Below are 26,435 nucleotides of genomic sequence, written 5' to 3' on the forward strand. Positions count from 1 at the left end.
TTCTGATTATTCTAAAGAATTTAGTAGTATATTTTACTAAACTTTTTAAAAGTTGAGTTTGCCAAGCTTTTTTAGAATTGTGTAGTTTTTGTTTCTGATTTAACTTTTATAAACAGGTTTATCAATCTACATTGTTATTACATTTAAAGGATTAGGAAATCTATTCAGTTATTATATTCTACTTTCTTATTGCAGTATTATTATCTCGTATTGCTTTTGAGGCAGTTGTAGTAGACTGTGCTGTGAACTACCCAAGAATTACAGTATTTTATGTACCTAGTTTTGATTTTTATGATGCAAATTGTGTAAACAACTTTTTATGTGCATTGCACTATTTGTTTTGTTTAATTGTAGGATGACTGAAGGCGTTAGTACATAACAAAAAATAATGTTCAACAGGCCGTATCTGCTCCTGGAATTTAGAACACGAAATGATTCCACTACTACCCACCCGTGTCACGTTGTTTTGTGGTACGTCAGAAACTGGTACGAAAAACAGCTGCGTTTGCCCTTTGCGGTTTGCGCATGCCCAAAACACTGGTGCCTGAAAAAACGAAAACTCCCATCAGAACCTGGTACGTGACCAAAATGAAGTGTTTCAGGTAATGTTATTTTATTTTATTATTATTTTTAAACCTCTACAGGTTCAAACCATGGAAAACTTTCTCGCTCGTATTCCCAGACGGGTTTAATCGGTTTAATCGCCTCCAAGATCAGCATCACAGCTAACCGTGCTCCTCACAGCACGACACAACTTGTGTCATGGGGAGCGGGGCACGGGACGGGGGAGAGTTTTACAGTGATGCACGCTATTAACTTTGTTAGCTTACCAACAGGCTTTTGCGCCGATCACGTACTAGCTGTTTTTCAGCTATGTTCACTGGTAATTACAAATTTCCTATTGAAGGCACCTCTGATGTTGGCAGGGCACTGCAAGAAAACCCCTGGTAGTTACATCGCTTCAAAGTTGAAGCGCAAGTGTTTTTTTTTTCTGTAACCGATTTTGGACACAAACCTAGGTAAATTGTGAGAACATCGACAGGCGGCACAGATAATAAAAAAAAGGCGGAGCGTCTGTAGCAGCGTCACACACTACTATCTTAAAGGGGCTATGGTCAATAATTTAAATGTGATCTGATATGTAATTACCTCTGGCAGCATTTTGTTTTGTGTTTTTTTAACTTATCCTTTTCCGTTATTTTTCTCCATTGTTTGTATTATTTGATGTTCAATAAAAGTTTATTATAAAAAACATTATAATGTTTTTAATTATTATACTTATGCTAGCAGCCATGTCACCCTGCAACTCACATCTGGCAACCCACTGAAGCTAAGCAGGTGTGAGCCTGGTCAGTACTTGGATGGGAGACCTCCTGGGAAAAACTAATGTTGCTGCTGGAAGAGGTGTTAGTGGGGCCAGCAGGGGTCGCTCACCCTGCAGTCTGTGTGGGTCCTAATGCCCCAGTATATTGACGGGGACACTATACTGCTAAAAAGGCGCTGTCATTCAGATGAGACGTAAAACTGAGGTCCTGACTCTGTGTGGTCAGTAAAAATCACAGGGTGTTTCTCGAAAAGAGTAGGGGTGTAGGTCATGGCCTCCTACTAATCCCCATCTATATGAACTGGCTTCATCACTCTGTTCTTTTCCCCACTGATAGCTGATGTGTTGTGAGCGTTCTGGTGCACTATGGCTGCATTGGTGGTGGTGGAGAGGAGTACCCGTTATCTGTAAAGCGCTTTGAGTGGAGTGTCCAGAAAAGCACAATATAAGTGTAAGCAGTTATTATTATTATTATTATTATTATTAATAATAATGGATTTTAGTCGCTTAGTACCTATGTTGGATTCATAACAAGGTTGAGACACCTGGTGCCCCCATACATGGAGTAAACTATGCACAAAATGGTACAAAACTGCTGTTAAGTGTGGAAATTCCTTAAAAGTCATAGCTAAAATTCTACAGCAACTGGCTTAAGGTTTAAATTAATTTGTAGGTGAATTTGCAAGCATCTTATCTAGTGATTGGAAAATGAATAATGCATTGGACATCTGCCAGGTTTGAGTCAAGAACGTTTGTATTATTGAATAGTGAATTATCCATGTTTAACCATCCATCAGCAAGCCTCTTATCCAGGCATGCTGGAGCCGATCCTGAAGTACAATACTAGTACTGCACAGGGCACTATTCAGAACTAAGGACACACAACTTGTAGGAAAACAGAGAAATAAACAAATTGATTGAATTAGACAAACATTTGATTGCTGTTCATTTACTTAAATTCCAGCCTTACTATTTTACACAGCTGAGAATTTTGCTTGAAGTGCTTCCAGTGAAACACCTTGCTCAAGGGTTATGTCAGAGCCCCTACTACTTCATACTACTGCCTACTATTTAGCTACTTAAACCTAACCACCATGCCTTGACATTTTATTGCCATCATCTAGACATTTTGATAAGCAGTAAAATCTCCAAGCAAAGTTTTACAATGGTAAATGTTATGATAGGCTTTATAGTTAAAAGTGTGAATTTTAAAACAAGGAAGGTTATGTTGGAGAGGTATAATGCATTGGTATGTGTGCTGTTTTGATCACCACATTACAAAAACTACATTTCTTTTCAGTTCAAATAATTCAGGCGTTAAGGAAGGGATGAATAACTCAGGTCTTTGACTGGGAGTGTCCAGTGGCTTTTACAGGTACTTTGTAATTAAGAAATTACTTAATTAAAATAAACTTATTGTCCAATTAATTAGTGCAATTAAATGATTAAAACGTAGATGAGGAATGAAAAGAAGAGGATCCTACTGTCCTTGAGGACTGGGGTTGTCTGTGCCTTGTTTAAAAGTATCGTGCGCAGGCAGGAACTCAGTTCCTTAGATTTTAGTCCTGAACAGAGACAATTACAAGAGACCACAATAAAACTTCATGAAGATGGAATAGTTTTAAAACTTTAAGCCATTATAGGAGGTGTTTTAAGGTGCTTTTGGCTATATTATTCAGCTGTTATAAGGTATATTTTGTATTATATTAAAGAAAATATTTTCTTCACTTTTTAGCTATTTGCAAGTGTAATTACAAATTAAAGTATTAAGCATTTGAAAAACAACTGTTGCATTGGACAGCTGGTTTTGTAAATGAATTTGCAAATGTCTTTTTTTTAGTTGGATTTTTTACAAAACATGGAAGAAAAAATATCCAAAATTGTAAACTTTCTTACAAGCGGGGAATATCCACAAGGCTTTTCCAGATCACAGAAACAAAACCTTAGAAGGCTGAGTGAAAAATTCTCTGTGCAAGGTTAGTAAACTGAAATAACTATGTTAACATTTGTTTGGATCTAAATAACTCTTGGATAAGCTCTAACAAAATTTTTAACACAATTGAGATGAACAGTTTTGTTAGTTGTTGAATAAAACTTTTTCCCCTCTAGATGGAAAGCTATTTCATATTTCCAATGGTAGAGAGCGCAAGGTGCTAACAACAGTACTGGAAACTCAAGACATTTTCAAAGAGTGCCATGTGTCTGCAGCAGGTGGCCACAACGGCATTGTCAGAACCAGAGAAGCAATATCTGCACGATTTTATTGGCCAGGAATGTCGAAAGACATTGAGAAAATGGTAGGTTAAATCTCAAATGCAAATAGTGTATTTGTCAGTCCAGTATTTGTCAGATTGTTGTGTAAGTGCATAGATAAAACTGTTATGTATCTATTTTATGATCAAGATATTATGTATACCATATTTTCTTAGTTAACATTTTAATGTTGATGCTCATGAGCTGTGTGTAAATATTCCAGGTAGAACAATGTGAAACATGTCAGGAAGGTGGAAAATCCATTCGAAATAATCCAGAACTTGTCAAGGTATGTTGTAGATTCAGTTTCAGCCATGAGCATGAAGCCTTCTTAAGGACACAAGAAAGGTTACAAAAGAGAGGAAGTTATTTGGCTCATTTGCTTGTTAGAATCTTAACATTTCAAGGATCTTGCCTATCAATCATTTGATGTATCCAGAGGAATCAGCTTTAAAAACATGGTTGGAAAGTTTGTTACAGATGGACTTTCACTTTCTTGTGTACAAAGGTGCTTCCTAATTTCAACCCTACCTGTACTTGCCCTTGATTTCCACTTGTGTTCTCAAGTCCTTGTTTCTCTGTCAGGTCTTGAAGTAGTAGGTTCATTTTTTTGCCTTTTAGGATTTTACTTACATCATGTCATCCTGTTTAAAGTAGCCTTCTCTGATCAAGATTAAAGACGTTCAGTTCCTTTAACTTGTCAGTGGCTTTAGGACCAGTGATTAACCCCCCTTTTTATTGATTCTGAACCTGCAATGTTTTTGTAATGTGGCTAACAAAACCAGTAACGGTATTCCTTAAGAACTGTTATCAATGCATTAATTTTAAGATACTATCTGTTGACTTAAAGATCACATTGCTAGGTTTATGAATATTGCTAATAATCATAATCTGGTTATTGACTCCTTGCATGTTTAAACACTTCAAATAAATATTCTAAATCCCAAAGTATATTCCAAAACCAACATTTTGGTAAGTAGGAGAAAATTAATATAAAAAAATATAGATCACAAAACACCTAACTAAAATCATCCTAATAAATAATTTGCTGTAACATACACATGGTTTAATATTCATTTCATAGTGATAAACAAGCAAGTGTATTACAAATTTGGTAGTTCTCAGCCTGAGTTCATAGAATTTTTAAAGAATTAATGATGATGCTCAGACTCTAGTATACACAGTATACACAGTTTTTCCTAAAATCAAGGTTTTCATCTTGCATTTATTGTTCATGAGCACTATATTTATTCTCTAGGTAGAACAATTAGAAAAATTCCAAGAAGACAGAAATTTTCTTCAAACTGGCACAGATATGCAGAGTGCTGAGGTATGTTACAGAGAAAATTGTTTCCAAGATCATGATCATCAAATATTTTCTTTTCATGTTAATGTGGTGGAAGTACAGACGAGATACTTCAGACCCACTTAGACTGCACCTGCTAAGAAAAACAGGATGATTACCAGATGGAAAAGAAATGAAGGAATAAACTCCTTTTACTTTGCAGAGAGACAGCTTTCAAGTTCTGTATGTTGAAGTTGTTGAAAACAAAATGTTTAAAGTAGGGTAATTATGAAGCCAAAGATTGAAAAAGTAAGCAAAAATTGTAAGCAAGCAAATCAATTCAAGGCATCAGTTAGCATCAGTGTTTAAGAGGCCAATTGTAACAAATCAGCAAATGCAGGGATCCCCAGGACTAGGACTGGGAAATGCTGTACTATATTATGATTCCATTACAACAGATGGTACTTTTGGATACCAATAGAAAAATGTGAAATATCAGATTTCTTCATTTTCATGTTATTTACAGGGTTTAAGAAATCAGTATATCTTCTGTTTGCATTTAATCTAAACAGTATGAGTTAATGGAATTTAGATCCAAAGAATTATCTGCAGTCCTGGAGTTATATTAACACTCTTTTTATTTCTTTTGCAGGAACCTGTTCACTTCATGAATCCAGGACCACATCTTCCCATAACAGTAGGTATCACACCAGGACAGTGTCACGATTTATGTTGCTACCCTGGGAGCAGGATGGAGTTTTAGGGAAGACAGACAGAGTGATGGTCTGGTGGTTAGAAATTTTTTCGGACCTCGTTAGGTTAGAGCAAGTCATGTCTGCAATGAAAAACATAATTTTAGCAAAATATTTTAGCAAAGTGTAGGGCGGCAGAGTGGTGCAGTGGTTAAAATACTGGTAGGTCAATTGGCTTCTGGAAAACTTGCCTTGGTATTCATAAGTGTGCATGGTAAATGGGGTTTGTGTCAATGTGTGCCTTGCAATGGACTGGTATGCCGTCCAGGGTGTATCTTGCCTTGCGTCCGTTGCTTGACGGGATAGGCTGTGGCTCCGGCTCCGGCTCCCCCATGACCCTGAATTGGATGAAGTGATTAGAAAATTGATGGATGCATAACTGTACTACATATTTCATCTTCAAGCAGCATTTCATGTTTTATATATAGATAAATAATAATTAGGCTTTCTTACTAATAAAGAACTGGTGCAAGTCAGCAATGTCACAGTATGTGTGTGTTACTATGTGAGTTATCTCTGCAAAAGCACAAAACCATCTGTTTCTAAGAGATTCAGTGTTGACTGTGTCATGCTTCAGTACACATACCAAAGGTGTTTAAAGTTTCAAAATGATTTGTAGAAACTTCATTTACAGTTCTTTTCTTAACCAAGTAGCTGTAGGCTTTATACAGCAGATGAAGGGAGGAAACCTGGTTCCTGTGATGCGCCTGACTCAGCACTGGTAGAATGGTTTGAGCTGAGGTGTTATGTGCCATCAAGGAAATAGAAAACTTCAATTAATAAATCAGTTAACCAGTCTGTTGTGTAGCAAACATATTTCCTTACAGCAATATATACTGATGGAAAAAAGAAATGCAACACCTCCTCCTCCACACTCTGGCACTCCCGTCTGCGTGGAACAGGCTGAATAGTGACTCATCCGTGAAGAGGACCTACTGCCACTGCTGACGAGTCTGTCTGGCCCAAGCCAGTCGGGTGTGACGTTCCAGGAGGTGTGAGCAGAGGGCCTCTGACAGGTCACTGTCAATGCGGGCATTGTGTCTGCCGGCAGTTTCAGCAGCAGTACGGGTGGTAGATCTCTCAGATGGACCAGTCTCAGTCTGATGTGTCGGTCCTGCTCTGGTGTGGTCACTCGAGGGCGACCTGATCTTAAATGGTCATCTGTTCTGCTGGTCTGCTGAAACCTTCTCTGCAGTCGGGACACAGTGGAGCGGCTTACTCCATAGTGTCTGGGTATGCTGGCACATGACATGCCTGCCTGCAGCATGCCAATGGCCCTCTCCCTTGCTTCCGCTGACATTTGAGGCATTATGGAATGCCCAGAAAAGTGTGGCCTTTTTCTTGCAGTGACCTAAGCTTTGAACGAAGGCCCTTTTAAAGGTGACCTGATCAGGCATTGTTCCACCTGGACCTCGTTAGGTAAAAGTGCACCTAATGAGCTTTCATGTGATTGGCAAGTTGCAATGCCTCACTGCACAAGCTGTATTGCTGGTCAGAGGGCTTAAAACAAATTGACAACTTTTTGTGAAAGTACAGTACATAAGCTATAACTAATATTCCAGAAAATGTTGTGTTTCTTCTTTCCATCAGTATATATGGCAACCACACTAACTGTAGTACACAACAGAATTCAATAAATGCCATGTTTTGCAGGGGAAACTGCCACTGCACAAGAATGGAAAGTAGAATATTTCTATTATTTGTAATTCTGTACTGTTCCCCCAAGTCTGTTTACCAGTGTTTTTCTGTGAGACTTACTCTTACGTAGTCAGGGGTCTGTTTATTCAGATTACTTTGAACTATTCTGTGGTCTGCTTTTTGTATGACTGTTGTTTTTTTATTTTTTATTTTAAACTGCCTGAGAGTGGCTGTGAAAAATGTATAGTACTGTATATGCACAATATACGTACCACATTGTTCTCGTTTTGCAGAACTAGTTGTGGATGTTGTATTTCTATCAACTACCAATCATATTACTATAACTGATATAATTCTTATTAAAAAGCTGCTTTATTAACATTTGTTTTTTTTATCATTTGACTTTATTTTGTTCATAGTTACATAGGAGCATTCTGAGGATGGGAGAGGAACCTGCAATTAGTCGCTGTACGACTTGCTGTAAACTGTTTCATTGCCCTTTCTGCAACATGAATAAGTTTAAACCAACTACAGAAAAGCATGTGAAGAAGCACATAGACATACATTTTAAAAAGGCATTATGCTTTGAGGGTGTGTATTTTTAACAGTATATTTTTAATACTTTTGTATTTAATGATGTAGCACATTGTGGCAATCGTAAGTGATTATCTCTTGAATTGTTCCAATTTCATTTAAAATTCTCTGGTGTTTGATAGGAAAAATGGCAATTGTCAGATTTTTAGATAGTCATTTTAGATTTTAGAAAAAGACACATAGGCTCTCTCCTCACTGACCCTCCTGGACCAGAATCAGCCAAAGCTGCCAACTCTTGGGTCATTATATACAGTACTTATTGAATTAAATATTATTGCCATTTATTTTAATTTAACAGTACATTAATTCTGAAGTATATGAGTATATATTTTTAGTGAAGTTCCATTTCTTACTTTTAAGGAACAATAGGTTTATTCCATGCTGAAAAGATAAGAAAGAAAACACAACATTTCGGCCATGGAGCCTTCTTCAGGTGTGATGGCCGAAACATTGTTTTCTTTTTTTTCAGCATGGAATAAACCTATTGTTCCTTTGCAGCCTACCCATGCTGACACAGCTACCCACCTGAACTACTTTCTTACTTTTAGATTGAAAATTGGCTTTGTTTACATGACACCACTTTAATGTTGTGTATTGTTGTTTGTGCTAATATTAGATTTTACACTGTTGAACTTCTGTTTTTTTTCTCTCTACAGACTTTGTTATTTTTACATGCCGCTTGGGTTGTCGAGATGCTGGTCACTTCCACTGTATTTTTTGTGCAAAGACAACTTTGAGGAAAAAGACTGCTTTGATCCATCTTTCTATTTGCAAAAAGCGCCTGGTACAAACCTTGGCCAAGTCTGCTGACTGTATTCCAAAAGTTTCACCTTTGGAGAGCATGAAGATAGAATCTCCAGAGGACCTCTCGCTGCCGCCCATACCAGAGACAGACTACCCTGTTCACATGGTGGAGGCAGACTGGTCTGAGTGCAGAACAGAAAAAGAACCTTCTCCCCAATTCCAGATCATGGTAATTATCCTATATGAAATACTGTGTGTAAAGTTACAATTGGATTTATTCTTTTTACAAGACACACTGCTTGCAACACTTATTAACTGCCAATTGAGCACTTCTAACAACTTGTATTTTTAATTAGGTTATAGTACATCCACCCATTTTCTAACCTATTTATCCAGTACTGGCGGGTGAGCCAGAGCCTATCCCGGCAGGCAGGGTACAGGGAACCCTGGACAGGACTCTAGTCCATCACAGTGTTCACACAGACACAGACATGCACATACTCATACCAGGGCCAGTTTTGACAAAATCCAATTAAAGGGGAACTGCAGTTCCAATTTTACAGAGCACGTATTAAGTCTTGGTAACAAAATAAATTAATTAATGTTATAGAAATTTGTACTAATTTTGAATTAAGCACAAAATCAAAATCATTAATTTTGTGAAAGTACTATAAATCGCCCTGTTATCACAAACCCCTGGTCTTGCCACGGGCGCACAAATTGCTACGTGAAGCAGCCTTTCCTGCTCACTAGTCACTGCATGATCTACATGCAGAGTTAACAAGTAAGTTGTATTTGTCAAAACTGTCTCGAAGTTGAGAGCAATATTTCTGTTGGATGAAAAGAGATGTATTCATAAGCCAGTGTCTTTACAATGTAATAAGGCCATCTATAACATCACTGGAAGTCATGTTGCCTCATTCTGAATCGCAGAATCTGGTGCAGTGCATACCTGGAAATATAATCTATTTTGTGAGGTAAATTTGAGGTTTTTTTATACATTTTACTTTTAGCATGGCTTGAAACGTAGTCAGCAATGCTGATTCTTTTTAATACTGAAATGTAACAATAGCACTGAAGTTCCCCTTTGACCTATCAATATGTCTTTAGCTACGGAAGGGAACCGGAGGAAACCTACATGAACACGGAGAGAAAATACAGACTCAGGGCCCCAATGCTGCAAGGCAGCAATGCCAACCACTGTGACACTGTGCCACCCTATTTAGGTTACTATCTTATATGATTAATTTAGAATGCATAACACAGCTCTGTTTAATTTTTAAGACAGGGCATTTATTCAGATCTGATTGTAAATCACTTACACATTGATTGTCCAGCAAAAGAATTAGCTTCAAATTGAAGCATGTACATTATACAGATTTCTACCGAAGAACACATTGATATTATTCCAAATCTGCAGAAACCTTCCGGCCTTTAGCATCTGACCCATCCTGCTAGGTAGTTTCTTCAAGACTCCTGCAAATCTTTGTGTAATGAATTGCTTTCATTTTTTGAACCCTAAATATATTTAAGTTTTATGTTAACTTTATAACTTATATTAAGGCCTTCAACCTTAATTTGGGAAGGTTTTGCAAAACCTCAAAAGTTCGGTTGCTCTGAAGTCCCAGACTGGACAGAGATTTGTGATCTAATATACTTTTTCTTTTAACTTTGTACTGTCACTGGCCAGAGGTTTGAAATGATAGACATAGAACCATCTCATAAAATATACTTTACTTTGCAGAAGGGTGTTGTATCCTGGGCTGGTGCAGAAATCCCACACCCCATGATCCCGAATAAAATATCTACCTGAATTACCTCTCTGAAGCATCAATTGAACTTTGTGCTTTTTATGACAAATTAACTGCTGCTTTACTGTACTAATTCCCAGTTTTGTAATATTTTAACAGATGTTCAGCAAAAATGCATGAAGCCACATAAGCCACCTGTTATTTTATTGTTAAAATATGTCAGGTCGAATGAAAAGGCTTTTTTATACTGGTAGTCACATTTATTTTATTTCTGGAGACCCAAAGGACGTTCCTAAGGTTGAAAAATTTCCTTTATATCAAGACATGACAGCTCAGCACCCACTACAATACAGTTGTAAGGAGCGTTTGTACTGCAATATAGGGAAACTACATGCTGCCGAAGCAGCACCTTGTGTAGCTAGTCGGTTACATTCAGAAAAGAAAGCGAACCCAGGATGGGCCTAAAATGTCCAAATATTATTAGGATATACTGCCCTTACTCGTCATACTCGGTGTAAAACAAGTTATTTGTGAGATGAGTTATAGCGCCTAGCATACAACATATGAGAAATCGAATCGACCCGGTAGGACTTGGTACGATCCTTCAGAAAACTGAAAATATATTAAGTATACCTAGTATACGCGGTTAATATTCGTCATTATAAAGCAGGTCACTTTACAATGACGAATATTATACCAAAAATATGCAAATTCACAATAACCCAAAATACTAGAATGGAAAATCGAAACGATCACGTGTTTCATGCGCCAGCTCTCCAAACCAACCCTTACTGTGAGTAGTAACGTTGCCTTCTGTCGCGAGACGTTTTTCTCGTTAAGAGAAAAGGCTGAGTGACTTATTTTTGTTGTTATTTTGTTTCTTTCGCCCCATACACTCGCTGTTTCCTGCAATGGGTCTTTTCTCTCTCACAAGAAGTCGCTGTTTTCTCTCCCAGCTTGTTCCTGGCTTGTCGGCTTTACTGCACAGGCAATACAGCCTTTCCATTTCCTCGGATCTGTTCCGCACTCAGTGCTTCATCGGGGGACGCTGGGTGTCCGCTCCTTCTTCCTTCACTGTTCTGGACCCGGCAACCGGCACTGAGATAGCTCATGTGTCGGACTGCGGTCCTGGCGAAGCTGAAGAAGCCATCGGTGCTGCTCACACGGCCTTTCAGTCATGGAAACAGCACTCGGCGAAGGTGAGTTGCGCGGTGAATTGCAACGGGTTGAAAGGTTTCAGAGAACGACTAGATGCATGCTTAATAAGTACAGCCTAAGGGAAGTATAGTATCAACACCCACATTCTAGGTGTTACACTGTGTTTTGTGAATAGGCCTCGTCAGTCAGTTGCTGTATGATTGTAAATTAAGCAATATTTGCAGAGGCGCTGAGCTACGATTTAAGATAAACGATTAATTTCTGCCTCACTGCATTTCCCGTTTTAGGTATTTTTCTCATGAAACCCGACTTGTAATCATTGTGTTTAAAATCAGATTAGTTAAGATATTGCATTTGGTTTTAACTACTTTTAAAGACTTTTATTAATCACAGTGTTTTAGGTTTATATATTATGCGATATACATGATTATAACTAACCATGTCAAGTACGTTCATACCACAGATGCCTACAATAGAATGCTAAACAACATCTTATCTTAAATTTGTGATAGTGCGCAAAGACGTTATACTAATTGTGCAGACAATTTAGGAACCTCAGCATGTAAAACATTTTTCATTTCGTAAGTCACCAGGGTGACGGAAAGGAAATTGCATTTTCTCTCGTCCGTTGTCTTCTGGTCTTCTGTTCTGTATTGATAAAATGTATCGTCAATTGCATTGTTAAGCGCCTTGGGACAACCTTGTTGTGAATGGCGCTATATAAAAATACATTGAATTAAATTGAATTTTTCGGCAAAAAATGCAGAATGTATGCAACAAAGACAGTAGTCCAGACAATCAGAGAAAGGAATAAGTTATTTGGCTGTATAAACTACAGGTTTACATTAGAACAGAAGAAGAGTTACATATGAGATATAACTTTTTGACCCAGCTTGTTTTAGAGGCTGTCAAGCTCAGGGATCCTGCGTCAGAAAGTTGTCTGGTGATTGTGGAAATGTTGATTTAAATTGAACGCAGGTATCTTTTTAATTATTGTTTTAACTCCATTTCTGTCTGTGGAAATGTATTCAAATTAAGGTCACAGGGTTTAATCTCTATTACATATTTCTGGAAGAGACCCAGATTTAATTTTCTTAACAGCTGGAATAAAAACTGAGGATCGTTAAAAGAGACACCACTAGCATTTGATTGCTATTGGGTAACACACCTCACATGGAGGATTTTAGTACAAAGTACATAAATGGCTGCGTGTTTTAAGTGTTTTTATTGCACAGGCCTTGTGAAATAAATGTGCTAAAGTCCAGTGCCCTGCAATTTTTTAGATTTTTTTTTTCTGGCAGGCAGTTAATTAACTGGATACTCAGTAAGTGAACACTTGCCAACAGACTCTAGGACTTCACTGATCTTTATTGTATTATATTTTATGAGCTGAAATGATCTCTGTCTGCCTCGTACTTTTATTTGCTCTTTCTCAAGCTCCGATAGTAGTTTTTAAGCATTTACTTTAACAACTCAGTAACATCTCTAATTTCATTCATTATGAAAAATCTGCTACAGAGAATGGATAATAAACCCATTCTTGAGGTTTTAAGTTTTTAGGTACCTTGCATGTAGTTCAGTTGTTATGATGTGTGTTTAGGAAGGAGTTAAAGTTATCCCTAAAGAGTTGTTTTCTATCTAGGAAAGAAGCGTTCTGCTAAGAAATTGGTATGACTTGTTAATACAAAATAAAGAGGATCTTGCCAAGCTCATAACTGCGGAGTGTGTAAGTAGTAAACCCTTTTTATTTTTTTAAATGCATTTGTATTCAGCCCATATCTGTCAAATTAGATTGAGTCACAATGCACAAGTTCACATTCCACTTTAAACACCTTCATATTTCAGTCTATTGCAGTCCTATAAACTAAGGTTGCTGCTGGAAAAGGTGTTAGTGGAGCCATTAGGGGGCGCTCAGCCTGTGGTCTGTGCGTGTCCCAGTGCCCCACAATAGTGATGAGCACACTATACTGTAAAAAGGCACCATCCTTTGGATGAGATGTAAAACCGAGGTCTTGACTGTGTGGTCATTAAAGACACCCAGGGTGTTTGTTGAAAAGAGTAGCAGTCCTGGCTAAATGTGTCTGTTACGTCCCCGTGCGTGTCCGTGGTTTTTTTTTTCGCTTCCTGTATTCAGGTACCCCCCCATTGGTCCATCATTACACCATTGCTGCAGCTGTGATGTCATCATCAATCAATGCTTGATTGTTATTATGGTAATGTTATTACCTTGCCCACACTTGTTACTCTCCTTTTTACCTTGTTTGTGCTCATTTGTTACCCTGTTCCTTGCTCTTGTATTTTATTCGGTATTACCCATTTTCCCATAATCGTGCAATTGGTTCACTCGTGTCTTGTTATCGTTAACTGTTAACTTGTTGTACACCAGGGGAAAAGGTATAGGTAAAGGTCATCGGGTTACATTGTGCACACGTAAGTTTGTTTTCTGTCTAGACACACTAGGTTAGAGGCGTGTGCTACTCGTGTATTTTGGTTCTGGTTAGTTCAGTGTAGGGAAGTTAGGGTGCATGGATGCTGAAGACCCTTTTGATTTTTGTTTGGGTTAGTTAGGTTAGACCTCACTGTATTAGCTAGATCTGTTTGATTTTGTTATTTTCTTTCCTTTGGCACCGCTGAAGTTTCTTTTCCCTGTGTGTTATTGTGTCCTGTATACATACCAGTCACTTATTCACTTTAAAATAAATCACTTTTGCACCAAACATTTTTTGATGTGCTTCCTAAGTCCCTCTCCAGAAACCCACTTGCACCCACTTGTTACACCCCTTTACCCCTAGACAGCTGGGGTCGTAACAGTCCCCCTGGCCTTTACCAATCATGGCCTCCTTATAATCCCCACCTATGAATTGGATTCGTCACTCTGCTCTCCTCCCAACTGATAGCTGATGTGTGGCGAGAGTACTGGCACATTATGGCTGCCGTCGCATCATCCAGGTGGATGCCGCACACTGATGGGGGTGAAGGGGAGTCCTTATTACCTGTAAAGAGCTTTGAATGGAGTGTCCAGAAAATCACTATATAAGTGTAAAGAATAATTATTAATGTGTTGTACAATATCTGCCACCAGATAAGTAATAAAATGATATGCCTTATGATTTTTTATCTGAATAAAAGATTATTATTAAGTATTTATTGTAGCTTAACTTACATGATCGTTGCAGATTTGTTTTACTGTTACACTTCTCTTCTTTGTTTATGTAGTCTTTCTGTAATGTAACGGAATTGCCCTTTCTAGGGAAAGCCAATGAAGGAGGCCTTAGGTGAAGTGGTGTACTCTGCCTCTTTTCTGGAGTGGTTTTCTGAAGAAGCCCGGCGTGTCTATGGAGACATCGTTCCCTCTTCAGCAAAGAACCGCAAAATTCTCGTGCTCAAACAGCCGGTGGGAGTATGTTCAATCATAACTCCGGTGAGTAGGTGAACAATTTGAAAATCCGGGGTTTTTTAGTTTCCGTTTAACATCTTTCACTATATCAAACATCATATTTCATTCTTTTTATAAATACCATTTCTTACCTCATGAGGTTTATACTGCTGCCTTTTAAATGAATAAGCCTAAATGTCTTTTTTTATTTTTTACATTTTGTAGTAATTTTTCTAAATGCCTTCACTCACCATGGAATGACCAAGTTTTAATGAACAACGTTGTAGCAGTACAGGAGAGATGGAAACGTACACACAAAAAGGAGATGTATTGAAAATGATCCTACATCCTGACAGGTTTTTCAGTGATGTCCCATAAGCCATTTAATACAGTGGATCCAAACTTTTTTTTTTACAAAACCCTAGACAAATTTTCTTAATGAAATTATGATCATTTTTTTAAAGATCTCTGGATCGTATCTGAAGCTTTAGAAGTAAGTTCCAGATGGTGGTGTGCTAGGGTGATCTGGTTCTTACCTGTCTTGTTTTCGTTTTGTTTTACAGTGTGTACAGTATGTGCTCATGAGTTGATTGTGCTATTTTTCCTCTTAAGTATGAGAGATTGATTTGCTGCATATTCAAATAACATTCTGCTGAAGTTTTACTTATCTTCAAGGGGCTTTTGCTGCCAGGAATGTGGCAACAGGTGCTAGAGCATGCAGCTGCTACCAGACACCCAAATACCAGCCCAGGAAGAGGGGGAGGAGGGCTGGCATTTACACCTTTCACCAAAGCCTAGTTTAATCCTTTTCAGTGTCCTCTCCCTGTTTGGATAATACTGATTGGAGTGTTTTTAGGGAGACATGTAATGAATTTACTGACATGGTTACCTCTTACATTAATTTTTCTGAAAATTTGTGCATGTCATTTGACTGTTTTTAGTAATAACAAGTCATGTTTTAGCATGGAGGTTATGATACCATGCAGGAAGAAAAATGAATCTTATAAACGTTGAGATATGTTGAGATAGAGAATGGTACAAAATGGCTAAATATGATTTTGAGAGGGCTGTGAGGAGAGCATAAAGCCAAGTATAAGCTGGCTTTATGCAAAGAATAGTCAAGGGGTGAGGCTGGGTCTGATCACAGGCCGTAAGGTTGCACAGTCTATAACAATAATCCAAAGCTTCCAAATTGTAGATTTGACGGACAGACAGCTGATCAACAGAGTCTGCCTATAGTGGTCAAGCCCCTGAACCCACCTTTTGTGTTTCAGGAGCGTGAGATCAGGAACCTGCTACTCAAACAACACAGCAGGAAAGCGACAGGGCCTGATCTTGTGTCTACAGCGACTCTTAAGTGCTGTGCTGACCAGCTCTCTCCTGTTTTTTCTAACATTTTTAATAGGTCTCTTAAGCAGAGTAATGTCTAGTGCCTAAGACAGCTAATGCCAGCTGACTGAATGATTATAGGCCCATGGCCCTGACCTCAGTTATTATGAAAGTTTTTGAGTGACTGATTTGTAACCTTCTGTACAGTGTTGAGCTGGACCTGTAGAGGGTGCTGTTTCTCTTTGCCTTCATTCCATTGTGCACCACCTTGAGGCCCCTGCTACCTGTGCATAGGTCCTGTTTGTTGACTACAGCTCAGCAGTTAATACAATTGTGCCTTTAAAGCAGTTTGATAATCTTCAGGTGCTGGGCATTAGCCAGTGCCTCTGCCACTGGATCTTTGATTTTCGGTCTGATAGGAAGCAAGTTGAAAAGACAGATGTGTACTGTCACCACTCCTTTCCTCATTATGCACAAAGGATTGTGTCTCTTTTCGGAGTCTGTGAATTTAATAAATTTGGCAGATGACACAACATTAGTATGTTTAATCACTAACAATGAATAAACAGCATATAGAAGTGAGGTCAGTGCACTGGCCAAGTGGTGTAATGAAAATAATTTGGAGTTTAACATTGCTAAAACCAAAGAGCTGGAGGTGGAATTTCACTGGGGTGGAGGTGATTTACCACCACCTGTCATTAATGGACAGTCTTTAGAAGGAATAGACATCTTCAGGTTTCTTGGCATGACCATCTGCCAGTCATTGAAGTGGGAAGTTAACACCAGCCTAATCATGCGGAAGCCCTTCAAAGGCTGTACTACCTAAGAGAAGTTAAACAGTGACACGCCTCAATAAAACTGTGATTCAGAGAGTGGCCACCTTCTCTTTAACAGTGTGGTACAGCAGTACAACTACCCAAAAGAGGAACAGCTGGAAAGAGTTGTATGCACAACATCCAAAATCATCGGATGCGATCTGCCCTCTTTTGCCTCTATTTATGACAGCTGCATCAAACAGAAAGCTAAAAAGGAGTCCAAAGACCTCTTCCACCCCACCAGCTCCTTTTTAAACATCTACAGTACCTTCGTGGAGGAGGTTTCAAAGTATCAAATGTAGTACTGCTCAGTTCTGAAATAGCACAATCTAGAAGCCATTAGGCACCTCACTTTGTGCTGTAGATCTTGGATGTTGCAAGTATTATATGGAGTATAACTATAAATAGATTAGACCTGATTGATTGAATAATATGTATTGTATAAGTGTAATATGTGTTTTATTGTTTTTATCTGGACTGCACTAGGGCAATTTCCAATCAACTTTGTTGACATTGCAATAAAGTATTGAATTGACTTGAAAAACTTTCATTAAATAAATGTTTGTTCAATTTCCTATTCTTTGTAATATTTCTGTGATTTATTTAATCTACTGTTAATTGTAGTAAGAGGAAGGGTCTGAGAGATGCTGAGTATCTTCTCGCTCCCTGTCCTGTCTCCTCCACCAGTGGAATTTCCCCAGTGCCATGATCACGCGGAAGGTGGGCGCAGCGCTGGCGGCAGGCTGCACAGTGGTGGTGAAGCCAGCCGAGGACACCCCTCTTTCTGCCCTCGCCCTGGCTGAGGTCAGTATCCCCATAGTCTTGCAGTCCCTTTTACTTCTTGCATTAGTCCTTGTGCTTCTTTTAAGATAGGGTTTCTAAATGTGCGATACTTCTAGCTGTCCTTTCTCCCTCAGAAATTTCTTTTCAGCCTCAATCTGACAGACCATCTTCCCAGCTGACACCTAATTATCCCTTTTCTCCTACTCTCCTGTTTTCCTTTATCTGCAACCTTGCTGTTGCTGTATATTTTGTGCAAGGTGTCAGTAAAGAAATCTTGTTCTTACCACCAATTACTATAAACTAATCAGCACTCAATGTGTCCAACCCCGAGGTCTGATTTTTGTCTCTTCAAGTTCCACCCCTCTGGTGGGTGTGCAATATAATTGTGAATTTTCATCCTTGGACTAATTTTTGTTGTTGATTTTGGGTTGGTTTCTTCTGTTCCACAGATTTTGCAGAAGAGTATAGGCTCAACAAAACTGAAAACTGTTCACTTCGATATATCAGTGTGTTTTTTATTTGCATAGGATGGATTATGCGTCAATAGCCAAAATAAGAACTGTAGTTACTCATAGTTGTAATGTCTTTATACTTTAGAAAGTAAGTTTAGGAGAAAATGAACAGAACTGTTTGGTATATTAAAAGGAACAGTCCCTGCTTTTGCAAAGTACAGAACTTCATTTTGAAACTTTTATAGTTTCTTGACCCCTTAAAATGTAGAATACAGAAATTGTTTTTCATGCAATGATGTTTTTGATATATGCACTCTCCATGTTGAAAACTTTGTTTTGAAGTTGTGCACTGTTGTAACCTGCAGATTTTCCATAGTACTCATTGTGACTATGGGTATTTTATGTTTCTGTAGGTTACTAAACCTTTAAGGTAACTTCCTACTGGAACAGAATGTTCAAAACCAGTCCCAATATGGTGACGAGGGATACTGTAGGAAATGTCATCATGTTAAACCATCCAGCTGTAGGTCTGACTACATGGTCAGTGAAGATGCTATGACACTTGTGAAAAAGGCATTAATCCCTTTGTTTTTGCTATATCTGTTGTGTAATGGGACTGCTGCATGTCACCCAGATGAGTGCTGCACTCTAGTGATGGCCACTCTATTGATAGTGATAGGTCCCTTTGCTTCTATAACCAAGTGCTTTGGGGACCCATTGGGATCTATATATTGGGTGCTACCCATTCATCTAGTTTCTAACTGCTTTATCCAGTATAGGGTCATGGGGGATCCAGGGCTTATCCTGGCTATGGAAATGTAATTATTATAATAACACAAAAAACTTAGAAAAGTTCAGAGCTACAGAATTTGATCAGAATTTGCTATTGATTAGCATATACTGTTCCTGTGGGCATGATGCCGCCAGTTGTAAGATATGATAACATAAAATGATTTGTCCTTTGTTAAAGATTTTTGAGGTTAGAGAAACGTTCTGGAATTGCACGTTGTGTAAGGATGCCTTCAGAGCGATCGTGACGGATTGTGTGTTGTTGAAGTGCAGCTGGCTGCGAGGGCAGGGATACCTGCAGGAGTGTTCAATGTAGTCCCCTGCTCCAGAGAGAAGACCCCCACAGTGGGGGAGGTCCTGTGCACTGATCCTCGGGTGGGCAAGATCTCTTTCACTGGCTCCACGGCCACTGGAAAGGTATGTATCCACTTTGTCAGAAGCTTTCTGAGGGATGATGATGAGAAAAGATTTTTTGAGAAATAGAGACAGTAGTGCTCTGAATACCACCAAACAAAAGATATTAAATAGATAGACCTAAATAGTGAATAGAGGTTTAATGTCAAATGCTTTTATTCATTTGTTACAAACACAGCAGCATTTCAGAGCCTGCTTTTATTTAAGCACAAGGGCAGTAGCACAAAGAGGACTGTGGACTCCATACTGGTGAGACTCTTCACGTGCTCAGTTAATTTCCCTTCTGTATCCTTACAAAATAGGAGTGGTTAAAAATGATGTGGTAGATAAAAATTTTAAAAAGTCCAATAAGAAAACAGCCCTGCGTCCATGTTCTGTAGAACAAGAAACAAAAATAAAGCCAGTTACTTCTGTTCTTGGTCTTTTATTTTTGTCATGTGGCAATGGTAAATTAAATATGGAGACAGAGACATTTCTCACAGAATTTGCCTTTTAATTAATTTAGTATAAACAGCTCAAGTGGCTCATTGTGAGACTTCTTACACACAAATACTTAATATTGCAGTGCCCACCTAACGTTTTGGGATTGCAAAGTCAAAACCTTTGTGTTTTTCAATCAGTAAATTGTAATTGTGATCATAAGAGTATGTGTGTGATAATTTCAAAATTAATTTTTTGTATAATTCCCTGCATACAATTACAGACAATTAGCAGAAAAACATACTTTGCTTTTTCACAAAATACATTTCAGAGTGTAAAGCTCCATTCAAGAATGCACTTAAATTTGTTTAGCATGTAAAATGTAATTAGATTTAAATGTGGGGGTCGGCTTGGAAATTATTTTTTCTTCCTTTTCATAGAATAAACCTACTGTATATGTTTCTTTTTTAATAGTGATACACTGTCTAAACACCCCTAATTAGCAGCCTGTGTTTTCTTCCTGGGCAGATCCTTCTGAGGCATGCAGCTGGAACAGTGAAGAGAGTATCTATGGAACTGGGTGGCCTTGCCCCCTTCATCGTGTTTGATAGTGCCGATGTAGACCAGGCTGTGGCTGGAGCGATGGTCTCAAAGTTCAGAAATTCTGGGCAGGTGAGACTGCTGTAGGATGGGTTGAAAGCTGAGGACCCAGGAGTAAATCGGTGCTACTGACACACCAGAACCCTGCTACAGCAGAATGTACAGAAATCGAATTTCTATATTTCAGGCAGTATTTGTGTAGCCCTTGATAAACCTTTAGTTCAGCTCTCTTATGGTTTACAATTACAATCTAATACAAAGGCGAAAATAACTTTGCTAAGACATATTTGAGAATTTAAGTGCAAATTTGAAGATGAATGTAAGCAGACAGGCATTAATCAAATGTTCAGTTAATGGACTCTTTAGACTATGAGTAGAGGATTCTGTGAAAGTAATGAGGAGGAGTAGTTAGGACTCTTGACTCATAATTGGACAGATTTGACTTCATATCCTGGGTGGGCAATGCTGTGGTACACTTGAGCAAGGTTCTTCCATCACATTCTTTAAATCTTCATGGACGTAATTTTGTTTTTATGTAAAGAGTACTCTCTTATAGTAGGAATGCGTCCTTTAATAGAAAAGTATCTTAAATATTTCATGTTGTTAAAACAATATTTACAGGGAGTGGGATTTAGAAATCCTGACAGGTCTCGTTGGACCTGTGTTAAATGTACCCATGTTGAATATTCTGTTATGAGTTTGTCAAATTATTCCTAGACAAAATGTGTACATATCGTTTTAATAGATAATTTTGTGTTTCCATTTTAACATTTTTCAAGGATGGTAAGTTATATGCATTTACAGAATAATGATTAAACTACAAACAATAACTTAATAGTTTAATGAAAAAATATTTTATGGGTGGAGAAATGCTCTCTGTTCTTTTTTTAAATAATGCAAAAGAAAATCCAATGTGGTCAAATTCAAAGCTGATATACTTCTCCTGTTGGTGGGACTTCAAGTTTCAACAGGACATAAAGGTTAAGTGAAACACCCAGCTGTAATTTATGTTGTCTTTGTGTCAGCTGAATATTAATTCAATGTTGGATGTCGTTAGTGCATGAATGTTATCGAGAAAAGATAACAGAAAGTGCACCATATTCTGCACTGTATTGACTCTTAACAAAAAAGTTATGGTACTCTATTGTGCTGTCATAATCCTTGTGCTTTCAATGTAACAAGTCACTGGGGTTGTTGATACTGCTTAATTTCAACCCTTTTAACCTTAATTTTTAGTTTTCTCTAAGGATCCTAATCCTGTCCAATTTGCATTCCTGAGACATGTAACTGTAACATCCACTTAGTAACATCCACTTGTGCTGTGTTTTCCCTTGATCTGTGTCTTAGACCTGTGTGTGCTCCAACCAATTCCTGGTGCAGAGTAAGATCCATGATGAGTTTTTGGAAAAGCTGGGGAGGGCCATGGACAGAGAGCTCCGACTGGGACATGGATTTGAGGAGCAGACCACACAGGGACCACTCATCAATGTCCGGGCAGCTGAGAAGGTACCTTACAGTGGCAGGAGCTTGTGAGCCCCACAGGGATGCACATTCCAATTATTGTTCACAAGCCTTGTGGAGCTGCGTTTGTAAAAGCTGCTCCAAAGCAAAACAATGTGTTCTTGTGTTGACTGGGAGATTAAAGACAGTGGGATTCTGTTGGAAGAATTGATTGCTTCTTGAATAACATGTATAAGGAAGGCAGTGTAGAATCTGGCCTGTGCCAACTTCTTTTGGCAAATTGGGCTCTGGCCTTGACACAAAGTAGATGCTCAGGTAGAGACAATCACTAGCCATACTGGCAGTCTCTCTCATCACACTGTCTGGGCTTGTCAGGTGGAGAAACAGATTGAGGATGCTGTGACTCATGGGGCACGTGTGCTGAGAGGAGGGAAGCGTTTGGAAGGCTCCTTCATGGAGCCCACTCTGCTGTCCAGCGTCACCACAGACATGCTGTGTGTCAAAGAGGAGACGTTTGGGCCCCTTGTTCCTGTCATCAAGTGAGATTTTCATTAACTCTACAATTTCTAAATGTTTTTCAAATTTCTGTGACGGCAGATGGCAGTGAAACCTTGTACCACAGTGGGCCAAGGACACTGGTCTGTAGTTTATTAAGTGAGACAGCTCTGTTTAGGATTATTGTCTCTTATTTCTCAGAAACAAAAAACTAAGCAGAGGGTATCTTAAATGTGTGTTTTCAAATTTGGAGTTAGTCATCACTTTAGGCTTGGACAACAGTGAGGTGGAGCATCTAAATCATGTGGCTGAATGCAAGCAGCATTCAGAACTAAAGGCAGGTAATTATCAGCCCCCTTCTGCCCTACCTCAGAATACCTGAACTTCAGCAAAGTGGGCTGAGTCAAGTGGTGTTCCTGATTAAAAATTCAACTGTGTCCTGTGTGAAGTACCAGAGAAATGAGCCAGTGACCAGTGCAGTTAGTTGTAGATCAGTTGATTGGTGCAAGTTGCAACTGCAAGAACCCCTGGAATTCAGAGATTTCTTTTAAATTAGAATGAAAGGACATTAAAAGGATCTTTAGGAAAGCATTGATTTCTTTGTGTGTAAATAACTATTACAACTGAAATGAAGAAGGAAGTTTTTGAAAAATATTGTATGACATGGAAATGATGAAAACTTAATTGAATTAACTAAACAAGATTACAAATAACCACATTTTAGACCCACAAATTCTTTACTGTCAGTTTTGAAAGTTGAAATCTTCCTACGCCACCTGATTGAGATGAATTCACCTACAGTACTTTCTTTTCTCCTAGTCTCATGCTAATGTTCATTGGACTTGTCTGACTATTTGGAAAAAAATCATGAGATTTCTGCTGGTTCATCTTATGACGTGTTGTAGCTAATTGTTGCTTTTTTTCTTGGATAGGTTTAACACTGAAGAAGAAGCAATCGCAATCGCTAATTCGGCCTCTGTAGGTTTAGCAGGTAAGTTAGAGTTGTTTATGGGAATTTCCCTTAAAACTACACTAAACAGGCTTTGTGTGGCCGATGTTGTCCTCTGTGGCAACCAAGTTCTATTTTTTTTTCAGTGAGAAGGTATATGTGATCAGCCAAAGAATATGTGCCGAAATTGTCACTTGTAGTCAAGGAAGTCTGTCTTGTCAGATAAGTCTGTCTTGTCTTGACAAATGAAGTGCTGCCACAAATCTTCCTGAGATCAGTTCAGAATTCTGTTTAGTCTCCTCGTGGGCATGGAGGCCACATGCTGATTTTTTCCTCCAGGCTTGTGGTGGAACTGTTGGGCCAAGTGAGAGGAGAGTAGCCTTCACGTTTCTGTTTTCACACTGGCAGGTTACTTCTACTCCAGAGACATCAGTCAGATCTGGCGGGTGGCGGAGCACTTGGAAGTGGGTATGGTGGGGGTGAACGAGGGCCTGTTATCAGCCCCAGAAGCCCCATTCGGTGGAGTCAAACAGTCTGGCCTGGGGAGAGAAGGATCCAAGTATGGAATTGACGAGTATATGGATGTTAAGTACATGTGCTTCGGTGGGCTGTCTGCTTAAATGCTACTGTCAAGCCAGGTATTTCCCATGCTGTCTGATCAAGCATTCCATAACCGTTAACCTACGTTTCTAGAAAGGAATTCTATCAGCATTCTATCAGCAGACAGAGCTGGGAATCTTCATAGAGATGTTTCTGTATTGGTCTGACTCTGTAAACGGTAATTTGTGAAGAGAAGCTTTGTAATATTTACACAAAATCACAGGGGGTATAAGGGAATGTGCACTTTTTAATTCAGCACATTCAGATGTTTATAGCCTTTCATCTTATATTATTGGCATTAGAAATAACTTTCCTATTGCACCAGAAATTCTGAAGACTACTGATACAATATTCAAATAAAAAAGCCAGAGAGGAGGCTTTGCTTCTTTCTGTACAGCTGAGGTTTAGAATGTTTTGTATTATTTAATTTAATGCATTTAGCACTGCTGTACCTTGGTCTCTGGAAAAGGTGTTCCATTGCTTAGTCAATGGAATTCGAATTGATCATTGTAGAAAGTAAAGAGTAGTGATAATTAAGTTACAAGAATAATTAAAACAAGAATCTGAGACAATTGCCTTCAAATGCAGTATGCTTTACAACACAAGTACAATGTCAGAAAGAAAAACCATAAGGGATGGTTCCTTTGAAAGCTGTTTCCCTGAAAGCACACAGGATCTGCGACTATAACACTATGATCGCAGTAGTGTCAAATATTATAATTGTTCACCTGGCTCATGAGCTCATCAGCCAGTGCACTTCAGACATTAAGGTTTTTAAAGACAAATTAGGGAAGATAATAGCAATTGGGCTTGTCAGCACCCTTGCAAACATCCTGTAGTTTTTTGATGGTAATAGGCTGTTACCTTAGTGGGACACAATATGAGGGTGGTTTTGTAGTTGCCCCTTTCTTCCTTATAAGCATGTGAGAAAGTGGAATAGAAAAGGCAGGATAGCAGGGCTACAAGCTCACACTTTATCGACCTTAATAAATAACAAGTGTTTGCTAGTCACTGAGAGAGACTGCAAAGAACAGGAGAGTGTGTCACCCTTCATTCCTTATATAGGAGTAAGCATGGAAAGAAGTAAGCATGCATGGGGAAAAGGGTAAAGAAATAGCCCCAGAAGTGTCCCAGCTGCAACGCAGAATGCTATAGTTCCTCCAACTGTTGGGGTACCTTAGAGTCCAGGGGTGGACTGGCAGTCTTCTCTGGCTTTGAGCATGATGAGGGACCCTGCAGAGGGTGGGACAGCAAAGGGCGACTCATCCACAGTAGCAGCCCTGTGGGAGTCTGGCGTGGTCTCGTCTGCAGTTGCGATTTCTGAGAAAAGCAGTTGGGGGTGCCTTGTTCTCAAGGAGGGGGAATTGAGCTGTGAGAATGCTATTCCCTTTTTCCTCTTATGGCTGTTTGTTCTTGATAGGGAGCTATCTGGTATCAGTGGAGTACAACAAAATGGTCCCATGGGAATTGGCACAGACAGTAGCTGGCCTCACTCTCTATCTCAATAGTGAAAGGCCCAATCCACGTCTGTCTGTAAACCCAGACTTTCAGTCCCCAGTCTTGAGGACCCTTGTGGCATTACAGCTGTCTTCCACACCTTGTGTGATGTACTGTATCCCCAGTAGAAGCATAGGGAGAGTCAGCGGAGGGTCTTGGTAATGAATTAAAGGAGTTTTTGTAGCCAAAGGCTTGGCTAGAACAAACCTAGCAGTTGTATAGTCCTCCGCAGCCAGGATAAGGAACCTCTGTTCTAGAAGCTTCAAGAATGCCTCTTAGGAAAGGCTTGGCGTGACACAGAGATCACTTGAAAACGTGGATGAAGAAGAAGTGTTCAACAGCCAAGATAAATTTAAGTTTGTAGTACAGTATTTAACTTACAGAACATACATTTTAAGTTGGTATTAAATTCCAGAATTGCAGAAAATAATGCAGCTTACTTATTTTTAATGTGTTTATTTTATTAAATATATTCTAGTTAAATTGAGCATTAAAACTCTTGGCATGATCTGTTCACCTCTTCATATACATGTAGTTGTTTTCTAACAGTCTTCTTGTGGTATAGTGAAAAACAGCTTGAAGTATAACAGTTCCAGATATTGTAAGAAATTAGGGTTTACTTTTTAGATTTAGATATGAAAACCCTAAGAAACCCTTCCTGACGTGTCTCCCATTACTGTAAAACCTTCCTTAAAATTCATTAGAGCAAAGACTTTATCTGGAAATTAAAAATAGAAACTGCTTTCTAAATTGTTAAGATTGAGTCTCACTGTTGCTAAATCCAGGTCTGTCACTGTGTGTGTCAGCAATATTGTTCTTAGTTATAAAGAGTTTTATTGTATAAAGTAAATTTGTATTTGTTGTATATATTTAATGTGGAGCAATAATAAAAAACAGTCCCAAGATTATCTTGTAGTAATGACATTTGTGCTCAATGTTGAGAACAAAGTTTCACA

At 38.7% G+C, this 26,435-nt stretch overlaps 1 protein-coding gene across 6 annotated transcripts; it reads left to right on the forward strand.

The window, feature by feature from the left end:
* Positions 1–521: 521 nt before the first annotated feature.
* On the forward strand, positions 522–26,382 carry aldh5a1 (aldehyde dehydrogenase 5 family, member A1 (succinate-semialdehyde dehydrogenase)). 6 transcript variants are annotated; one of them, XM_088929798.1, is made up of 20 exons: positions 522–602; positions 1,662–1,775; positions 2,625–2,699; positions 3,165–3,300; positions 3,434–3,621; positions 3,801–3,866; positions 4,836–4,907; positions 5,515–5,559; positions 7,672–7,843; positions 8,503–8,819; positions 11,298–11,540; positions 13,142–13,225; positions 14,750–14,920; positions 17,707–17,823; positions 19,317–19,460; positions 20,406–20,549; positions 21,825–21,983; positions 22,314–22,477; positions 23,366–23,424; positions 23,791–26,382. In XM_088929798.1, exons 4-20 carry the CDS (start codon positions 3,183–3,185, stop codon positions 24,000–24,002), a joined length of 2,475 nt encoding a protein of 824 aa, XP_088785924.1. In that variant the 5' UTR covers positions 522–602; positions 1,662–1,775; positions 2,625–2,699; positions 3,165–3,182; the 3' UTR covers positions 24,003–26,382. The 6 variants fall into 6 exon arrangements, with proteins under 6 accessions (XP_088785924.1, XP_088785930.1, XP_088785929.1 ...); XM_088929804.1 differs by having other exon boundaries at positions 7,672–7,720; XM_088929803.1 differs by lacking the exon at positions 3,801–3,866.
* Positions 26,383–26,435: the final 53 nt, after the last annotated feature.

Source organism: Atractosteus spatula, chromosome 12 (genome assembly GCF_055471065.1).
Source record: "Atractosteus spatula isolate fAtrSpa1 chromosome 12, fAtrSpa1.hap1, whole genome shotgun sequence".
Taxonomy (NCBI): Eukaryota; Metazoa; Chordata; class Actinopteri; order Semionotiformes; family Lepisosteidae; genus Atractosteus; species Atractosteus spatula.